General features: G+C 44.1%; 1 protein-coding gene across 30 annotated transcripts in view; it reads right to left on the bottom strand.

Moving 5' to 3' along the window:
• ZMYND8 (zinc finger MYND-type containing 8) overlaps positions 1 to 20,879 on the bottom strand; it is a 166,205-nt gene that overhangs the window by 60,633 nt on the left and 84,693 nt on the right. For all 30 annotated transcript variants that reach the window (XM_058433169.1, XM_058433168.1, XM_032142858.2 and 27 more), the window contains 5 exons: positions 20,723 to 20,810; positions 17,768 to 17,823; positions 14,104 to 14,181; positions 12,626 to 12,741; positions 6,862 to 7,343 (listed from right to left, as the gene is read on the bottom strand). In XM_058433169.1, coding sequence (XP_058289152.1) covers positions 6,862 to 7,343; positions 12,626 to 12,741; positions 14,104 to 14,181; positions 17,768 to 17,823; positions 20,723 to 20,810 — 820 coding nt within the window. The remainder of the gene's footprint in view (positions 1 to 6,861; positions 7,344 to 12,625; positions 12,742 to 14,103; positions 14,182 to 17,767; positions 17,824 to 20,722; positions 20,811 to 20,879) is intronic.

Here is a 20,879-nt window from a genome sequence, read left to right as displayed (position 1 = left end):
ACCCCAGCACTCTGGGCAGGGTGGAGAGGCGGAGTGAATGATTCATGCTAAATGTCCTCCAGTTATAAAACCTCAGAAACGACCTGTATGTTCAAAGTGCCGCACCTTGCACAACTCCTATGGTGCCATGTACAGATGAGCAGAGCATGGCCAGATGGTCTAGGATGGGTCAGGAGGTGTTGGTAAAAATGCTGTTTTGAAGGGTTATTCAGTAACACAGAAACACATATTCAGAATATAAGGTTATGGACCAGGCATGGTGCCTCATGCCTATCATCCCAGCATTTTGGGAGGCTGAGGCAGGCAGATCGTTTGAGCCCAGGAGTTTGAGACTAGCCTGGGTAACATAGCAAGACATCGTCTATACTAGGTGTATAGGTAGGTGTGGTGGTGCACACTTGTACTCCTAGCTACTCAGGAGGCTGAGGCAGCGGGGACTGCTTGAGCCCAGGAGTTGAAGGCTACAGTGAGCCATGATCACACCACTGAACTCCAGCCTCAGTGACAGAGTGTGACCCTGTCTCTTAAAAAAAAAAATCCCAGGCTGGGCGCGGTGGCTCACGCTTGTAATCCCAGCACTTTGGGAGGCCGAGGCGGGCGGATCACGAGGTCAGGAGATCGAGACCACGGTGAAACCCCGTCTCTACTAAAAATACAAAAAAAATTAGCCGGGTCCCACTACTCGGAGAGGCTGCAGGAGAAGGCGAACCGGAGGCGGACTTGCATGACCGAGACTCCCACTGCACTCACCTGGAGAATCACTTGAACCCAGGTGGTAGAGTTTACAGTGAGCCAAGATCGCACCATTGCACTCCAGCCTGGAAGACAAGAGTGAAACTCCATCTCAAAAAAAAAAAAAATGTTTTTAATGTATAAAAATAAAAAATAAAAAAAGAATACAAGGTTAAGCTTTAAAAAAATAAACTCTACAGTCTACACCAGACATTGCAAACAGGTGATCCATGAACCAAGGAGTTCACAGATGCATTTAATGTGATGTAGCTTTTATTTATTTAAAAATGTGAGCCAGTACATAAAAGTTGATAGCTGGGTGTGGTGGTATGTGCCTGTAGCCCCAGCTACTCAGGAGGCTAAGGCGGGAGGATCGCTTAAGCCCAAGAGTCTGAGACCAGCCTGGGGCAACATAGTGAGGACCCTGTCTCTTTAAAAAAATAAAAATAAAAATAAAAGCTGGAGTAGTTCCCATTTTTTTAATTTGAGGGTTCTCTTGAAAAAACAGAAATCGGCCGGGTGTGGTGGGTCACGCCTGTAATCCCAGCACTTTGGGGGGCAGAGGCAGGCAGATCACGAGGTCAGGAGATCGAGACCATCCTGGCTAACATGGTGAAACCCTGTCTCTACTAAAACTACAAAAAACTAGCTGGGCGTGGTGGCGGGCGCCTGTAGTCCCAGCGACTCGGGAGGCTGAGGCAGGAGAACGGCATGAACCCGGGAGGCAGAGCTTGCAGTGAGCCGAGATCGCGCCACTGTACTCCAGCCTGGGTGACAGAGTGAGACTCCGTCTACAAAGAAAAAAAAAAGAAAGAAAAACTAGAAATCTCTAAATACAGAGCCCATACTCCTATGTGGCAAGAACCAGCAGGAGGAAAAGGTCCCTGGTCTCTTTCAGAAAGGCACAACTCTAGCTCAGCGTCTTGGGAGCTCATGACCTATTAGCCGTGTGTAACACTTATGGGTAACATGGGTGTTTAAAACTTACCCAAGAGCTACTGACTCTTCTGATACATGGTGCATGCTAGCATTTGCCCTGTTGTATTTCCTTATGAAAGAGCTGCTTATCATTGTAGCACTAAAGTAGCCCCAAGCTGCTGTAGTACCTCTAGCATGCACTATGTATCAGAAGAGTCCGTACCCCTTGGGTTAAGTGTTATACACCCATGTGCACACACAAGCACACGATGTGTAACAGGTATGGTAAGAAACGTATGTCTGCTTTCATTCATCCCAGTCTCTACCTACCACTCCCCAACCTCACTCACTGCCGTATCTGCCTGATCCCTGTATTTGAGCTTTCGGCTTAACAGTAGGACTTATAACCACACATAAAAAGCTCTGGAAACACAATCTAAGGGCTGGCTGTGGGAGGTAGGATTATCAGTGACTTTATTTCATTGACTGATTGATTGAGATGGAGTCTCACTCTGTCTCCCAGGCTGGAGTGCAGTGGCGCGATCTCAAGCTCACTGCAACCTCCGCCTCCCGGGTTCAAGTGATTCTCCTGCCTCAGCCTCCAGTGTAGTTGGAACTACAGGCATGTGCCACCAAGCCTGGCTAAGTTTTTGTATTTTTAGTAGAGACGGGATTTCACCATGTTGGCCAGGCTGGTCTCAAACTCCTGACCTCAAGTGATCCGCCCGCCTCGGCCTCCCAAAGTGCTGGAATTACAGGCATGAGCCACTGCACCCAGCCATCAGTGACTTTAAATTCTGTAATAAAGAACTATTTTATGACAAAAACATATTGATTTCACAATTATAAAGAAAAAAAGGGAGTATATGAAACCTCTTTTTTTTTTTTTTTTTTTTTGAGACAGAGTCTGACTCTGTTGCCCTCGCTCTTCGCTCACACTGTCCTTTTTTTTTTTTTTTTTTTTTTTTTGAGACAGAGTCTGACTCTGTTGCCCAGGCTGGAGTGCAGTGGTGAGATCTCAGCTCACTGCAAGCTCTGCCTCCCGGATTCAAGCAATTCTCCTGCCTCAGCCTCCCAAGTAGCTGGGATTATAGGCACATGCCACCACGCCCAGCTAATTTTTTGTATTTTTAGTAGAGACAGGGTTTCACCGTGTTAGCCAGGATGGTCTCAATCTCCTGATCTTGTTGTGATCCGCTTGTCCCAACTTCCCAAAGTGCTGAGATTACAGGCGTGAGCCACCGCACACGGACCCTCTTTCCTTTCTTAAATGGTAGCCCACAGTGTAGCTACCAGATCAAAGGACCATTAGCCCAGAGGGTGGTGAATGTCAGGCCCCCCGACTCTGACCCCAATGCACATTAATAACTTACATTGAGATCACGCAAACAAATACTGGTGAAGGTAACCATTCTGGCCAGGAGGTCTATATAAAGGGGGAACTACAAAAATCACTGAGAATATTAACCCCTTAGGCCATCTAGCTAGCAAGATTATAGGACACTGTGAGTTAAAGGCTTCTGGCTGAGCAAAGTGCTTCTTAGAAGGCTAAATATCCAGTTCTAAGGATTATAGGCACACAGCTCTGAGTTCTCCAATCTTCTAAACAAAAAGAAGATTTCTACACTGTTGTAAAAGCTTTATGCAATAACATTTCAATTTGTAGTTTTATGTTGCTGGTTACAAAACTTTCACTGGTGAGGCTACTATATTATTTTCTATTCTATAACATGGCAATTTTTTTACACGATTTTGGGTGAACTACTGCCTTATCTCAATTATATTATTCTGACTGTGGAAGCATTTTAATACTAATTTCCCATCTCCCTCCACTAAATGCTATTATCACTGCTAACAGCAGATGGCAGTAGGGTGCAGAGAAAGGGAACAGGTATGGATACAGAATCTGGCTGCGGGGACTTTCGCACCTCTCTTACTCTCTGCATGGCTCTCAATTTGCCTTCTGTAAAATGTGGAGACTGACTCAGTTTCTTCTAATCCTCTTAGTCTGTAATAGTGGTTGGCAAACTATAGCTCAAGGGTCAAATTGGGCATACCACCTGTTCCTGCGGGGCCTGCAAGCAAAGAAAGGTATTTTAACATTTTTTTAATGGTTGGGGGGAAAAGAATTAATAGCTCATGAAACATGCAACTTATATGAAATTTAAATTCCAGTGTCCAGACACCTTGGGAGACCGAGGCGGGCGGATTACCTGAGGTCAGGAGTTTCAGACCAGCCTGGCCAACATGGTGAAACACTGTCTCTACTAAAAATACAAAGAACAGCTGGGCATGGTAGCGCACGCCTGTAATTCCGGCTACTCAGGAGGCTGAGGTGGGAGGATTACTTGAACTCAGGAGGTGGAGATTGCAGTGAGCCGAGATCGTGGAACTGCGCTCTAGGCTGGGCAACAGAGCAAGACTTCATCTCAAAAAATATAAAAATTTAAATAAATAAATTCCAGTGTCCGTTAAAAAAGTTTTAACTGTCTATGGCTGCTCTATTTTCTTCTATCTAGCTAGCTATCTGTTTATTGAGCTAGGATCTCACTCTATTGTCCAGGCTGGAGTGCAGTGGCACAATCATAGGTCATTGTGGCCTCAAACTCCTAGACTCAATTGATCCTCCCAGCTCAGCCTCCTCAGTAGCTGGGACTACTGCAGCTTGTGGCTACGTTAGTGCAACAATGACTAAATAGTTGCAGAGTTGGAAAAAAGACCCAAAAAGCCTAAAATACATACTATCTGGCCCCTGACAGAAAAGGGGCCAATTTGTAAGAGTAAAATAATTTTCAATATCACTCTCTCTTCCTACACTACACATTCGCTAATTCACGATTAGTAAAATGACCTAAGCACATACTAGCAAGGAGATTGTATTTTAGGAAAGGGACTTTAAAGTCTACCCAAATGGGGGATTCTACTAACTTCTCACCTAAAAAGCCACTCAAAGAATGAGATGTTTTTCCAGGAAGTCTGATGTCATTTATCTTTCTCCTTTTGTACCTCCCAAGGGAAGACAGAAGCTAAATTAAACACATTATCCCTGTTCTTATATCCCTATAAAACTGAATTTTTTGAAATGTGGTGCAGGAGAACCAATGATCGTATATATGCCACGTTTCATTTTACTAGTTATGCATTAATTTCACATATATTAGGAAAAGCCACAACAAGCAATTTAAACACACGAGCCTATACATTGTGTTTAGCTTAGGACAAAGCTGTGTTACAATTTTCATATTTAAGTATGTAATAAAATACGGCAGAAAACCATGGCAATGAAAGTTCAGGCAACACTAATTCACAAAGTCGCTGCCAAGGTTAAAATTTAAAACATTTCCTGAAAAGCATGCTCTTTATGGGAATTAATGTGCCGAAGGGTTTGTGTAATTAAGTACCATGTTTTGTGAACTTGGCTTAAATGGAACCGTGTCATGGAACAAAGTAAGCTTTTAAGGACTCTGGTCAGAAACAAGGGGGTAAAAAGGAAGACTTTTCTGAAACTGTGTCAACACAAATTATGTCAATTCCAAAACAAAACTCTACGACTCAACCATGAGTGTCTAGGACCATACGGCTATGAATCAGAACTAGAGAAAGATAGACTGCAGCCTTTATTTTACAAAACCAAAAGCCACAGGCTCTCTCTACCCCTCCTACCACCATCTGGGGAGCAGCTACAAGCAGTTCTTGAAAATAACCGAAGGAGAAGAAAAAAGAAAAAAAATTTCCCAAGAAACAACACGAGCAAAGTCAGTAGAATTATTTGAGTTCACAACTGACTAAGTCCTCATTATTTTAACTTTTGGGGACATTCATGGTATCTTGAAGAACTGATGCTTGTTCCTGTGTGAAGGAAGGGAGTGAGGGACAGAGGGAGGGAGAGAGAGAGACTGAGGAAGGAAGCGAGTGTGAAAGGCTGTCCAAGGTTAAGTCTTTGGCCAGAAGCCTAAAGCTGGTACTCCAACCTGCTTTATTCATTCTAGAAAATCTTCTAAGACATTTTAACCTGACATTTAATAATTGGAGATTTTACTTAAAAAACTGACATTTAAGAATTGGAGGTTTTACTTAAAAACTCAGACTTTGGGCCAGGCGCAGTGGCTCACACCTGTAATCCCAGCACTTTGGGAGCCCAAGGCGGGTGGATCACTTGAAGTCAGGAGTTCGAGACCAGCCAGGCCAACATGGTGAAACCCCGTCTCTACTAAAAAATACAAAAATTAGCTGAACATAATGGTGCACACCTGTAATCCCAGCTACTCGGGAGGCTGAGGAACGACAATCGCTTCAACCCAGGAGGTGGAGGTTGCAGTGAGCTGAGATGGTGCCACTGCACTCCAGTCTGGGTGACAGAGCGAGACTATGTCTCAAAAAAAACAAAACAAAACAAAAAAAAACACACAACACAATTATTAAAGAATATGACCTTTAAGGGAATGGGATCACACTGGGAAGACAGAGTACTATTATTATTTTTTAACTTTTTTTTGTTTTTGTTTTTTTGAGACAGGGTCTCACAAGGGGTCACACTTCGCCCAGGCTGGAATACAATAGCGCAATCATAGCTCACTGCAGCCTCAACCTCCCAGGCTCCGGCAATCCTCCCACCTCAACTATAGTCCCAGAGCAGCTAGGACTACAGACACACGCCACCATGACCAGCTAATTTTTGTATTTTTGGTAGAGACAAGGTTTTTGCCATGTTGCCCAGGTTGGTCTGGAACTCCTGAGCTAAAGCAATCTGACTGCCTCACCCTCCCAAAGTGCTGGGACTACAGGCATGAGCCACAGCGCCTGGTCAAGTATTATTTTTTATCATATGTGTTTCTCTAAGATTTGCACTGTTTAGTATGAATGTAGGGTTTTGACAGGAAAATACAATTTCAACTAAAACAAAATTATTTGTGCTACAGAAAGTCGATAATCCAAAATGCAGTGACATCTGAACAGAACTCCACAGGATTTCTGGCCATCTCCATCTACTTCTAGGTATAACCTCCAGGTGGCCTTTTGGGGACACTTTTCTCATTTCTGGGTTACTAGCAGCAAGAATTCCACCAGTGACTTCTTGAAAATCTGCTCTGTAGTCCCCCACAGTTCCCCACGATTGCTTGATGCTCACCTGCTTGGGCCCACCAGGTGTGCACGCATGGGAAACCCCCGTGTCCGAGGGGCCTCCTCCCCGCTCCCCCGCACGGAGCTGACCTGTGCTCTTATCCAGGAAGTCCATGGACTCCTCGCTCGCGCTGAAGTGGCTCGATGTGGCCTTCTTCTCGGCATCCTGCTCCACGTCGGAGCCCGTGTGCACAGAAGAGTTTGTGCTCATGGGGGAGCGCGGCATATCCGACAAGGAAATCCGACGGCCTGTGCCCCCACTCAGCACGGGCTTGCTCATCAGGATCTTGGGGGACGCCGTCATGTCAAAGTTGAGCTTGACCTTCTCCTGCTTGTCTATCTTGGCAGTGCCGGCGCTGGGGTTGGTGGGATCGAGCAGCATTTGGTACTGGCTGTTGGGTGTGTAGGGTGTCCTAAATGGAGAGTAATTAAAAACCCCAAACTTCCTGCGGATGTTCTCCACGTAAACCTCCATCTCTTGCATGGCACTGTTGAAGATGCTCTTAGTCTTTTTCACAGAAAAAGGAATTTCTTTAGACATGAGGTAGCAATTATTTATTGGAACCCAGGCCCTAGAAGGGCAAAAGATAAAGAGAGTTTAAGTCAACTTCGTTAATTTCCAAGATTGCTTTTTTCTTGATGTGAACAAATTCGCCAAGCATGTTTGCCAAGATTCTTATTCCATTAAAAAAAAAAAAAAAACTTAGTTTGAAGGATTAATTAATGATCCATTTAACAAGCATGTTCTACCATAACAGAACATGAACAACAAAACTTCAGCTAAAACATTTAGAAGTGCAATAGACTTAGTCATTGTGAGCCACCAAAGAAACAATCCTCTTTGGTTTTCTCTTGGTAGAGAAAAATAAATCAGCCACTGCATCCGACAACACCTCTGAAAAGAGACTTATTCCTCAGGTCACACTCAGACATAAAAAGCTTCCTTTTCCCTTTGCCATTCGAAATAGGACCAGAAGGAAACTTTGATACTGCATCCCTAAAAGGAGGTTCATGTTTTTGAATGTGAGATAATTCACACAGAAAATCACTGAAAACGGAGCCCATTAGCCTCCAGGCGTGCACTTTCCACCTCCCATCCCGGGCCAGTTCCATCTTCCTAACGTCCATACCCCATGTTCCAATTTTGCTCTGCAAAGACCCATGACAGCATGTCTTTGCAGAATAAACAATGCCAGCAGCAGCTTTTCTGGAACCAGAGCCAGTGGCCCCCCGGGGGGAGGTGGAAACACCACAACCGCTGCTGTGGGTGACCACGCAGCTGATACAGGGACATCCCAGATATAACTTGGCTACCATGTATGATCTGCTGGCCTCAACCCAGTTTCTGGCTGGGAAAACTGGTGAGAATAAGCTTTCCAAGGAAGGCTTTTGTAGGAGATTTTTTGTTTGTTTAATTAATTAATTAATTTTATTTATTTATTTATTTATTTATTTGAGACAGAGTCTCGCTCTGTTGCCCAGGCTGGAGCGCAGTGGCATGATCTCAGCTCACTGCAACCTCCGCCTCTCAGGTTCAAGCAATTCTCCTGCCTCAGTTTCCCAAGTAGCTGGAACTGCAGGTGTGTGCCACCACGCCCAGCTAATTTTTGTATTTTTAGTAGAGACGGTGTTTCACTATATGTTAGCCAGGCTGGTCTTGAACTCCTGACCTCATGATCCACCCACCTCGGCCTCCCAAAGTGCTGGGATTATAGGTGTGAGCCACCGCACCCGGTCTTTTTTGCTTGTTTTTTTAAGAGACAGGGTTTCCCTCTGTCACCCAAGCTGGAGAGCAGAAGTATGATCAAGGCTCACTACAGCCTCAAACTCCTGGACTCAAGGAATCCTCCCAGATCAGCCTTCCAAGTAGCGGAAGTACAGGCATGCACCACAACACACCCAGATAATTTTTTAATTTTTGTATACTTTTGTAGAGATGGGGTCTCGCTACATTACCCAGGATGGTCTTGAACTCCTGAACTCAAGCAATCCTCCCACCTTGGCCTCCCCAAGAGCTGGGATTATAGGTGTGAGCCACCGCACCCAACCTCCAAAGTGGCCTTTTAGATTTCACAGACCACAAACTAAAGCCCGGTAGAAAGCAGTGGGGAACAAAGGGGACTTTGCAGAAGTAGAAAACTCACGTCTGGTGGAAAGGGAGAAAGCAGTATCTACTCAGTTGCTATCGAAAGTAACCATGTAGGAATCTGGACCCAACACTGCCACGTTTTCCAATATTTTAAAAAGAAGAAAAAATAGACTTCTTATGTTACATTTTACCCCCATTTCAACAGCTGGCATCTAAGAGAAAACAACCCAAGAGAAATAAAGCATATCCCTGGGACAGAATTCAGAATACAGGCGGGTTGTTTGCAAGTCCTGGTGATACCAGATCACAACACAAACTAAAACTAAACACCCCAAAAATATCGATCTGCTCTATCAGAGTGCTGGAAATCACCAGCTTCTCATCCACTCTAACTGCTGTCTTTTTCCTGAGACCTGAAGAACCATATCTCCAGCAAGAGGGGCAGAGCGGAACAGAAGGCAGATGCCCTCAAGGTAAGAGTCTGCCTCGCAGTGAGATTCTGCGTTCAAAGTGAGCGGGCACAGATCAGAACTACCAGACAGGACAGATGTGAGAAGGCATCGGGGTCTCCAGGGCTGTCCCAGGGCAAATGACTCCCCCTTCCTAAGCTAGCCTCAGCTCTGTCACCGAGAAAAAGAGAGTGAATCCTTCTCTGGAGAATCAAGAGGCAGGGCCACCAGGAGCTTATCACCAGTTGGTCCTGGTCTCATAGCCTCGGCCCCCCCACCTGTTCCACACCCACCTCACCCACATACTTTTGTCCGGTATCCAAGGCCCTCAGTGTTCCCTTCCCCCAAGTATTTTCCATGAAATTGCTTGGCAGGGAAGGAAAAGAGTCTCTTTTCTTTAAAACAAGTCCAAGGCTGGGCATGGTGACTCACACCTATAATCCCAGCACTTTGGGAGGCGGAGGCAGGAGGATCACGTGAGGTCAGGAGTTTGAGACCAGCCTGGCCAACATGGTGAAACCCCATCTCTACTAAAAATGGAAAAATTAGCCAGATGTGGTGGCACGCCCCTGTAATCCCAGCTACTCAGGAGGCAGAGGTGGGAGAATTGCTTGAACGAGCCACTGCACTCCAGCCTGGGCAACAAAGTGAGACCCGCCTGAAATAAATAAATAAATAAAACAAGCCTGGGTGACAGAGCAAGACCCCCTCTTAAATAAATAAATAATAAAACAAGCCCAGGAAGTATTTCAAGGGAAATTAGATTTGCTTGACAAAATAAGAGTCTCTGCGGGGGACACTATCTAGCTTCACATTATCTCACATCTAACCCCAGGGTGGCTTCTCCCTAGCTATGTGACCCTAGGCACTCTCTGACCTTAAGTTTTCTTATTGATAAAATAGACATAAAAGCAGCTTCTACAAAAAAGCACTTAAAACACTGCCCAGTACATAAAAGGCAATTGGTCGGTGTCCGCTTTTTTTTTTTTTTTTAACTCTGCAGGCATTTAATAAAATATTTCCTATATTTTTACATAACTGTGCATCTGTGAAACAAAACCAGGCCAGGCATGGTGGCTTACACCTATAATCCCAGCACTCTGGGAGGCCAAGGCAGATGGATCGGTTGAATCCAGGAGTTCAAGACCAGCCTGGGCAACATGGCGAAACCCCATCTCTACTGAAAATACAAAAAGTTAGCTGGGCATAGTGGCACATGCCTGTAGACCCAGCTACTTGGGAGTGTGAGGCAGGAGAATGGCTTGAATCTGGGAGGGGGAGGCTGCAGTGAGCCGAGAGCTCACCACTGCACACACCACCCTAGGTGAGAAACCAAGACTCTGCTCCAAAAAAAAAAAGAATGGTGGTCAGAGATTTCCTGCCCAAAGCCTACTAAAACATCCCAAGACCTCCAAAGTTGTTTCTCTACCACTGTGGAAGGTCCTGAACAACTCCCTCCAGGGGATCCCCTCACCCAAAACAAGCCCAACAACACAGTGCACTCCCTTAAAGCAGGTGCTAAGAGGGGCTATGAAACTGGTGACCATCAGACCCATGCTGCTTTCTTTTTCACAAACAGAAGGGGGCCAGCGTCCATGACAGCTCTCATCCAGAACCAAGACCTAAACACATAAAAGCTTTTGGGAAACAGCTTCTGCACACAGAGCTGGCCAACTCACACGCTGTTCTTCATGCTCTGTAAGCCACCTTCAGTGGCTGTCTGACAGGTGAGAGATGGAGGTCCCTGCAGAGCAGTCACAGCTGAGAGACTAGAGCCATCAACCATAAGGGTCTGGGAATATTGGGTGCAAGGGAGTAGGTATTGTTTTCTCCCATCCTGCCTGTGTCCTAAGTATATCTACTCATACCGTATTACTGTATCAACCTATAGAGTAAGAATCGCAAATCATCAAGATGGTTCACATTTGTCATGCTCTGATGAAGAGGAGGGATGCACAGCCTGCCACCAATTCCTCCTGCTCTTCAAATAAAAAACAAACTCCTGCCCACCCCTCTGACTCCAGCTCCGAGCATCCTCTCCTCCCCAACCGTGTTTAAACCCCACTATCCTCCCAGCATTTCGTGAACCCTCTCAGCCTCAGCCCTTCCCCTCCCGACCTCTGCTCTTCCTGGTCCCTCATCCCAGATCTTCACACCAGGCCCCCACCACTACCTCCTGATCTGAGATTATCTTGCCTATTAGTTCACTTGCATATCATCCTTCTTCCCCGCTAGGATGTCAGCCTTCACATGGGCAGGAACATTTGAATCACCAGCTTCCACTACACAGGCTGGCATGCAGCAGGCATCAAATATGTATTTCTTTGAATGAAGGAATAAAGGAATTAAAGTCAAGGTCCAATACTTCCTACCAAATCCAGCACCATCTCAATAATTTCCATTTTGTCTTCTGACAGTGGACTGTTGGGATTCCTAGTAAATGAGTTTGCATATGACTTGGGAATTCACTCTTTTGGTCTGCAAGACAACTAGCACAATTTAACAGGGGAAACAAATTTTCAGCTTCTGGACACTGTGTGTGTGTACATAATTTGTAGTATATGTATTTTAAGTAGTCTCCTCTACATACTAACACGCTTTCTCAAACTGATCGGTAGGGCTTCAAAAGGGTCTTTGCCTTACTTAATCATAACTTGATAAAAGAGAACTAAGATATTAACCGCTGCTCATCTCTGCCTACCTGTTGTTCTCAAGCACGCAGCAGGCTCCGCTCTACAGGGAACTGCTATTAGCTGGAATAATTCACTCTGCCGTGTGCAGAGGGAAAGGGGAGGGCAGGAAGGCTGGGAGGGAGGGCTCACACCTGTCAAAACAGCAACCCCTTATAACTTCCCATTGTAGCTTCAGAGGAAAGGGAACAGGAAAGAACTACTCAGCGTGATGATAAGAGATTCATTTACTGGCAATCTAGGAAACTACTTCTAATCTTTGAAAGAATGATTTGGAAAGCAGTTTCCATGGAGGTTTAATTTACTTCAGAAACCCCATCCCAAAAACCAAACCAAAACAAAAAAGAACAGCAGCACTTCAAACAGCCACAGAACCCATTCCAATGTTGGTTTCATCAATACACCCAGTAAAGTAAGATGATTTTCTAACACACCTGAGCAAACTGTAGCCCATGCCATTACCAAGCTTAACATACCACAGGAAATTTATTTCAACAACAACATCAATGGTTGGTATCATGACAATAATCAGAATAATAGCTACCGCCTCCACTTCTTTTCTTATCTAATAACAGTATCAAAGTTCAGTGAAAGCTACATGTTCCAAGCCTGTTATTAACTCCCACCTGTCATGTTGTCCAAAGAATCGGGCATCGACCTGCCCGTCTTTATCCCTCAGAGCTTTTGCAGGCCAGAATGGAAACCCCTTCAGTTTGGCCCAGACCAAAGGATGTGGATTGCTCTAGGAAAAGAAAAACAAGATCCAGAGTTTGTACATATTTGACAGCAAGATACCCACTAAAGTTTGGTATGTGAGGATGAAGCCGGATTGTGAGACACATGCCATGAGTGGAAAAAGAGTTTCAAGTAGGGTTGGCCCGTGTGGTATTCCCTAAAAGGTGTGTGGCCAAGACACCTGGACAAAACTGCAAATGGAGTTCAGTGGTGAAATTAAAAGCTGAATGAAGTCCAGGCACGGTGGCTCACGCCTGTAATCCCAGCACTTTGGAAAGCCAATGTGGGTGGATCACCTGAGGTCAGGAGTTCGAGACCAGCCTGGCCAAAATGGTGAAATCCCGTCTCTACTAAAAACAGAAACATTAGCCAGGCGTGGTGGCACACGCCTGTAGTCCCAGTTACTCAAGAGGCTGAGGCAGGAGAATCACTTGAATCCAGGAGGTGGAGGTTGCAGTGAGCCAAGATCACACCACTGCACTCCAGCCAGAGTGACAGATCAAAACTCCGTCTCAAAAAAAAAAAAAAAGAATGGTGACAAAACCAGGGTTGGATCCTAGCTGTACCATTATTATCTGGGCAGGCACGAGCAAGACATTTCACCTTTCTGTGCAACATACACAGAGACAATGACACCAATACCTTCTGTTACATTTGGATTAAATGTGCATCATACCTAGCATTTAATAAGGGGCAGCATTTTGCTACCTTTACCCTTTATTGAAGGCTATGCAGAGCCTTCTCTATTCCGGTGTTAATCTCCAAAGGCATGAAGAAATGCAAAGTATATTTTCTCAACTTTCCTTGCCTAATCTTGCCTCTGAACCCACTCCAACCCGCCAACCCCACCCCCAACACACACACCAGTGCATCCCAACAATGTACTTCTCTCTGCAGAACCCCAGCTTGGAAAAGGCAGATCCACAGGGAAACTAGGGTGACTTTATTTCCCCCAAGAACCATGTTTCGGAGGGACTATGGAGTTAATCCAGGGAAGTATTTTCAAACCTCTTAAAATAGAACCAACATGATTTGTAAATCACACACTGATTTAAGCTCATCTTATTATCTGAACAGCTTTGCTGCATCCCACATCTCTGATGAGCTCCCTTTTATGCTGCATCTTGCAGTCTGCCCAGGCTAATCAACCCAGGAAACCATGATGCTATCTCTGGCACGTGAACTTTCAGCCTAAGAGGTTTATCCTACCTGGATTACTTTCTTTCTGCCATAACTTTATCAGCAAAAAATTATCTTAAAACTCCATCCAAAGTTTCATCTAATAAGCCACCTGGAAAAAGCTGTCTCAGGGTAGTCATCCAAGGCACAGGGTTCAGTAAATGAAATAAGCAAAGTAAATCCAACTTACACAAGGCTCACAAAACCAGTTATCTCGTTTTTGGCAAGCAGCTAGATAACATTCTGGACATACTTCGATTTCATTCATCTGTAAAGCAAAAATACATTAGAATGTGTTACCCCAGGGGTGGATATCTTGTGGACCTCAATCAATGCTTGATGATTTTGAAGGTTAAGATGTTTTAAAGTCCCAAAGAGGGAACACGTTGGAGATGAATCCAACCACTATGCATCACTCCCAATGCTTCCACCCAGTCCAAGCCACCGTTCCTTCTCTCTGGACCAATGCAACAGCTAACTCCCCACGTCACCCACTTCCACTCTTACCCCCATTATAGACATTCCCTGCAGAGCAGCCACAGCCACCTTTTTTTTTTTTTCCTCCAGAGTCTCACTCTGCTGCCCAGGCTGGACTGCAGTGGCCTGATCTGGGCTCATTGCAACTTTCGCTTCCCGGGTTCAAGCAGTTCTCGTGCCTCAGCCTCCCAAGTAGCAGAGATTACAGGCGTGCACCACCACGCCCAGCTTATTTTTGTATTTTTAGTAGAGACAGGGTTTTGCCATGTTAGCCAGGCTGGTCTCAAACTCCTGGCCTCAAGTGATCCACCCACCTCAGCCTCCCAAACTGCTAGGATTACAGATGTGAGCCACTGCGCCCAACCCAGAGCCACCTTTTATAGACATAAATCTGTTCTTGTCCTTCCCCTGCTTAAAAGCCCCCACTGACTTCCCATTATACCCAGTAGTTCTCTGTCAGAGCACTTTAACCATTCCCCCCACCCACAGGGATCACATAGCAATGTCTGGAGACATTTTTGATTGTCACACATGGGCCAAAAGAGGGATAGGGGACTACTGGAATCTAAGAGGTACACGATAGTCCCTGCAACAAAGAATTCTCCAGCCCTAAGTGTCAGCAGTACCAAGCTGAGAAACTAACAATGAAGTCTAATGACCTGACAGGTTCCTTCAAAGCCACATGTGATCTGGCCTCAGCCCACGTGTCTTGGCTCACCTTGCAGCAGCTCCGCTCCCCAACCCCTTCCAGCCACTCTGGCCTACTCTGCTTGCCAAGCTCAATTCTATGTCCAGAGTAGCTAATTAATACCATGTTGCCCTATTTCATCTCCACTGACAACAATCTGAAAATTCAATTAACTTATTTACTGTCCTTTTCTCTCATAAGAAAGTACATTCCCCTAAAGTAACATTGTGGCTTAGACCCAAAGACCCCCAGAAGCTTCCTTCTAGGATCTCAAGTCAGATTCCACCATTTACTAGCTCTGTGACTTTAGGGTAAGCTGCTTCTCTTCTCAGAGCCCCCACGTGTTGATCTATTGAAGAAAAAAAAAAGCAGCACCCACCACAAAGGCTGTTATAAGAAATTAAATGAGATAAATGTAAAGTGCTTCAAGTGACAGAGTAATCAATATTGCCCATTAACATTTATTGAAGACTTAGAGTGTGCTGGTATCATTCTAAGGATTCTGTAAGTATTAACTCATGTATTCCTTACACCTCGTGAGATTAAAAAAAAAAAATGAGGCCCCAAAAAGTTGAGTAACCTGCCCAAGGTCTTACAGCAACAAAGTGGCATGGTCAGGATTTGAACCCAGGTAGTCGGGCTCCAAAGCCCATGCAGGTCACCACTGCACTGATATTTGTTATTCCTTTCTACCACTATCTGCCTTATTTTTCTCTTTAACTCTTATCATCATGCAAGGTGCCACATATTTAACAGGTGCTCAATAATTGTAAGACTAACAGATTTCACAGGTCCAGTGAGTAAGTGAATGAATGTGCAAACAAATGCATGGATGGCAGAGTGCACCTCCTGCTTCTAGCCCACTCTACTTCTGGGCTATTCCAAAGGAACATATCCAAAACAGCCTGTATGACTTGTCATCAAGGAAATGCAAACTAAAATCACAGTAAGATGCCTACTGTTTTTACAGATCACATCGTTGGGGCAGGGGGGCACATATTTACATATAGTTTTGTAATTACAACTCCCAATATTGGAAAGGACATAGCTTCATTGTAATTGGAACATCTGACATGTTCACAGCCTCATAGTAATTTTATTTCTAAAAATTAAACTAAGGAAATCATCAAATGCGCAATGATATTTATTGCCTTGTTACTTAAGATGCTGATAAAACTGGGTACTATTTAATGACAAGAGGAGTAATTAAATGAACGTCCATGAGTTGTACGTAATACTATACATGAAAAATTCTGTTCTTCCTACGAGTTTAATTACCTAGGAAACAGAAAATACATAAAATAAACTAAGTGAGAAAGCAGTTTATAAAACTCTCTCTATATAAATATACAGACATAAACCGGGCTTGGTGGCTGACGCCTATATTCCCAGTGTCTTCGGAGGCTGGGGCAGAAGGATCACTTGAGCCCAGGAGTTTGAGACCAGCCTGGGCAACATGGCAAAACCCCATTTCTACAAAAAAAAAAAAAAAATTAATTAAAAAAAATTTTTTAAATAGCCAGGCTAATTAATTAGCTGGGTGTGATGGTGCACCCAGTCCATTTTGAGACCCTGCCTCAAAAAATACATAGATAACTATATCTATATATAGATATAAATTTATAACGATAGATTTTTTTTTTTTTTCTCGAAGACACAGTCTCACTCTATCACCCAGTCTGGAGTATAGTGGTGCTATCTTGGCTCACTGCAACCTCTGCCTCCCAGGTTCAAGCGATTCTTCTGCCTCAGCCTCCCAGTTTAGCTAGGATTACAGGCGTGTTCCACCATACCCAGCTAATTTTTGTATTTTTAGTGGAGATGGGGTTTTGCCATGTTGGCCAGGCTGGTCTTGAACTCCTGGACTCAAGTGATCTGCCTGCCTCAGCCTCCCAAAGTGCTGGGATTACAGGTGTGAGCCACTGCCCCTGGCCAGGTATCTATGTATCTATGTATCTATCTATCTATCTATATGGATATATTTAGATCTAGATCTATATATCCATATATAAAAAGACATGGATGGGTCCCAGTGCTATCTGAACAGTTTTTCTTTATGAATGAATGTGAGCACACTGACAGGTTGAAGGTCATTCCATCTCATTTTTTTATTCTCACAATGAGATCTAATAAAGAAAGCCTCCCTCATACCATTTTAGCTGCCAGCCTGTCCCACAACCACCAGAGGCTCACAGCCCACATGCCTAAGAGGTCTGTTCCATTCACGCCATCACAATTATGGGCATTTGCAAGAAAACAAGTTCTCCTGGACACTTGGGCCACTCTCCCAGAAGAAGTCAAGGCCATGTCCCTAGATATCAAATCCTCTTCTACAAGAGGACCAAAAGGGACCTGATGCAATACCAGGCTGTGGGGCCAAGGTCAGAAATTACGAATTCTATCTAGGCAATCAGGAAAATACAGGAGGCCCAGTGCTTACTGGTGACTCAAGGGTAAAAAACAAAAAATCCTTTCTATCTCCCTTAGATCACTGCTACAGTAACGGTGTTTTATAATATATTGAGGCCCCTCTTTGTTCTTTTTACTTTCCTTGAAGAGTAGGGGTGTGGCCTCAACAAATTCCAAAATCACCTCGGCTACCTAATAGGAGATTCTGCAAATGGAAACTTCAGTTGCCCCATCCCCTCCCTCTGGGTGCATCTAAAACAGGACAGTGGGAAACACATACCTCATGTTCACAGATTTTGATGACTACTTTCGCTATTTGCGTCAATTTGTGATTTCCTAAGGGAATAAGAAAACAGGATTAATCCTAATGGAAATACTGCAACACTCGGCCTGGGGATTTTGCTTCCACTAACAACGTGTTTACTTGCTTTTCCCCCAGGATTAAGCTTTTAAAGGCTAAAACCAGAGGTTCCTGGCTTCTAATAGTAATTCACATTATGTGATTCCTCCCATCAATGTCGACGACTCTTTGGCGCCTCGATGTCATCTTCTCTGCAACTGAGCAATTTATGTGGGTTTCCCTAGAGATCATGGATTAATATTCTTAAAATGCTTTGACATTCTAAAGGCTCGAATTAATGAAAAAAGGCCTTATTCTACCCATTGTCCCAGACACCAACCCAAGAAGAATACAAGAGAAAGAAGACATTTTCTTGAATAGCTCTGGTGTGGCTAGTGCTTCAAAACCCATTTTCTTCTTGGGCCAGGTGTGGTGGCTCATGCCTGTAATCTCAACACCTTTGGAAGCCGAGGCAGAGAGATCACTTGAGCCCAGGAGTTGAAGACCAGCCTGGGCAACATAGCGAGACCCCATCTCTAGAAAAAAACAACACACACACACACACACACACATACACACACATTTTCTTCTCAGCTCCTCAAGAAGTCATATTAGGAAGCAGGAACAAAATGTGCCCATTTAATGAATGAGTAAGCCAAAGTTCAGGAGTTACTTACATTACTTAGCTAATAAAGTAACCATCTAGCCCCAGGTCTAACTCTACACTAAACCAGAGGACAAGATGGTCCAAAAGTCATGTTTTCTTTGAACTTTATGGTATTTTTAGAAATTGTAAATTTGTTGACATGAAGATTTCACACACACAAACACACAATATACCTACATTTCTGGTTTGCCTTGAAAACTCAGAAGATCCAATAACTATAATCAATGGAACACTGGAGGTGCCAACAGCGACCTTTCTAGGTCAGGTAGGAGTTTTCTGTTCTCCATGATCCACAGCACATCACCTGACCTGCAGCCTTCTTGGCTTGTGCTAATGTTTTTGTTCTTCTACCTGACCTCATCCACTTGTTTATATAATTTGATAGGCGGGGCCTTTCTATATATTTGAGTTTATAATCTTTACACAAAATTTTTTTTTTTTTTTTTTTGAGACAGAGTCTCGTTCTGTCACCCAGGTTGGAGTGCAGGGGCGCAGATCTCAGCTCACTGCAACCTCTGCCCCCTGGGTTGAAGCGATTCTTGTGCCTCAGCCTCCACAGTAGCTGGGATTACAGGCATGTGCCACCGCACCCAACTAATTTTTGTATTTTTAGGAGAGACATGGTTTTACCATGTTGGCCAAGCTGGTCTCAAACCCCTGACTCAAGTGATCCACCCGCCTCAGCTTCCCAAAATGCTGTGATTATAGGCATGAGCCACTGCACCTGACCCACACATTCTTAATGCCTAGTGCCTCTCCTTTTTCCCCTCCTTGCACTCTCAGCCCTGCTATAGTTAATAATGCAATATGTGTGCGTAAAGCAGATATACATATATCTTTCCTTAAACACTAGCAAACAGGCTGGTGTGGTCTCTCAAGCCTGTAATCCCAACACTTTGGGAGGCCAAGATGGGCAAATCACTTGAGGTCAGGAGTTCAAGACCAGCCTGGCCAACATGGCGAAACCCCACCTCTACTAGAAATACAAAAATTAGCCAGGTGTGGTGGCACACGCCTGTAATCCCAGCTACTCGGGAGGCTGAGGAATGAGAATTGCTTCAACCCAGGAGGCAGAGGTTTCAGTGGGCTGAGATCACACCATTGCACTCCAGCCTGGGCGATTGAGTGAGACTCTGTCTCTAAATAAATAAATAAATAAATAATCCGATTTTTGCAATGAACAAAATATCTGAATAGATGTTTACAAAAAATGACATACAAGTCACTAATAAGCATAGGAAAAGATACGCAATACCACTGATCATTAGGAAAAGGCAAATTAAAACCATCATGACATAATACTTTACACCTTCAAGAACAGGTAAAAGTTAAAAGGCAGACAATATCAAGTGTTCGCCTTATAGTGTGTGGAGCAAAAGAGAACTCTAATATACCCTGCTGGTAGAATGTAAAATGATAGAACCACTTTGCAAAAACTGTTTGGTGAAATGTACTAAGTTAAATAAAAACCTACTCACTGAGCTGGCAACACCACTCCTACGTATTTACCTAAGAGAAAGAAAAACCTATGCCCATGCAAAGACTTGCACAAGCAGGTTCACAGCAGCTTATTCCCAACAGCCCAAAGCTGAAAACAACCCAAATATCCATCAGCATCAACGAGGTAAATGGATGAATGGTGGCATATTGATCGAATGAAAAAAAAATCAGCAACAAAAAAAGGAACAACTAATAACACATAACACAGATGACTCCTCAAAATATTACACTGCATGAGAGCAGCCAGACACACAAGAGCACTAACTCTGACTCCATTTATATGAAATTCTACAAGAAGCAAAACTCATCTATCCTAACACAAAGCAGAAAGTGGTTCCTGTTGAGAGTGGATTTCCTAGAAAACGGCATGTATGAGAATCCAACAGGCTGATAGGAATGTTCTGGATCTTGTGGTTACATATTTGTCAAATTCAGTGAATGTAAACATAAAATCTGTATGTTTTATTTTATGCAGTTATACTTCCATTAAAACAAGGTTTGTAGAAACAATACTAAAAGGCAGCAGCACCATGCAGCCGCGAGCCACTTTAGATGTCAGCTCATACCTTAAAATGAACTTGGTCACTGCCTCCTATTCACATATATTAGCACAATCTATACGCAAGTATTCTCAGTATGAATTAAGAGCCTGATTTTTCATGAAGGACAGGAATTTGTGCAACACATACACAGCATACTCTTTCTTAGGAGTCATCTAAGCCACTCACCCCCATTATAGATGATGCAGTTGTGCAAAATCCACTTTGCATCAGCCAGGAAGGCTTCTGTGCAGCCATACATTTTCTTTTTTGCGTTCTGGGAAGAAAAGCGATGGAGCATAATCACAGTGAGTCTAGACAAGCCACAGTCAGTGATTCTTGTGTC

The sequence above is a fragment of the Hylobates moloch genome, unplaced genomic scaffold, assembly GCF_009828535.3.
Source record: "Hylobates moloch isolate HMO894 unplaced genomic scaffold, HMol_V3 SCAFFOLD_21, whole genome shotgun sequence".
Taxonomy (NCBI): domain Eukaryota; kingdom Metazoa; phylum Chordata; class Mammalia; order Primates; family Hylobatidae; genus Hylobates; species Hylobates moloch.
Note: the sequence above shows the minus strand (reverse complement) of the source record. Positions and strands in the feature narration are given on the sequence as shown.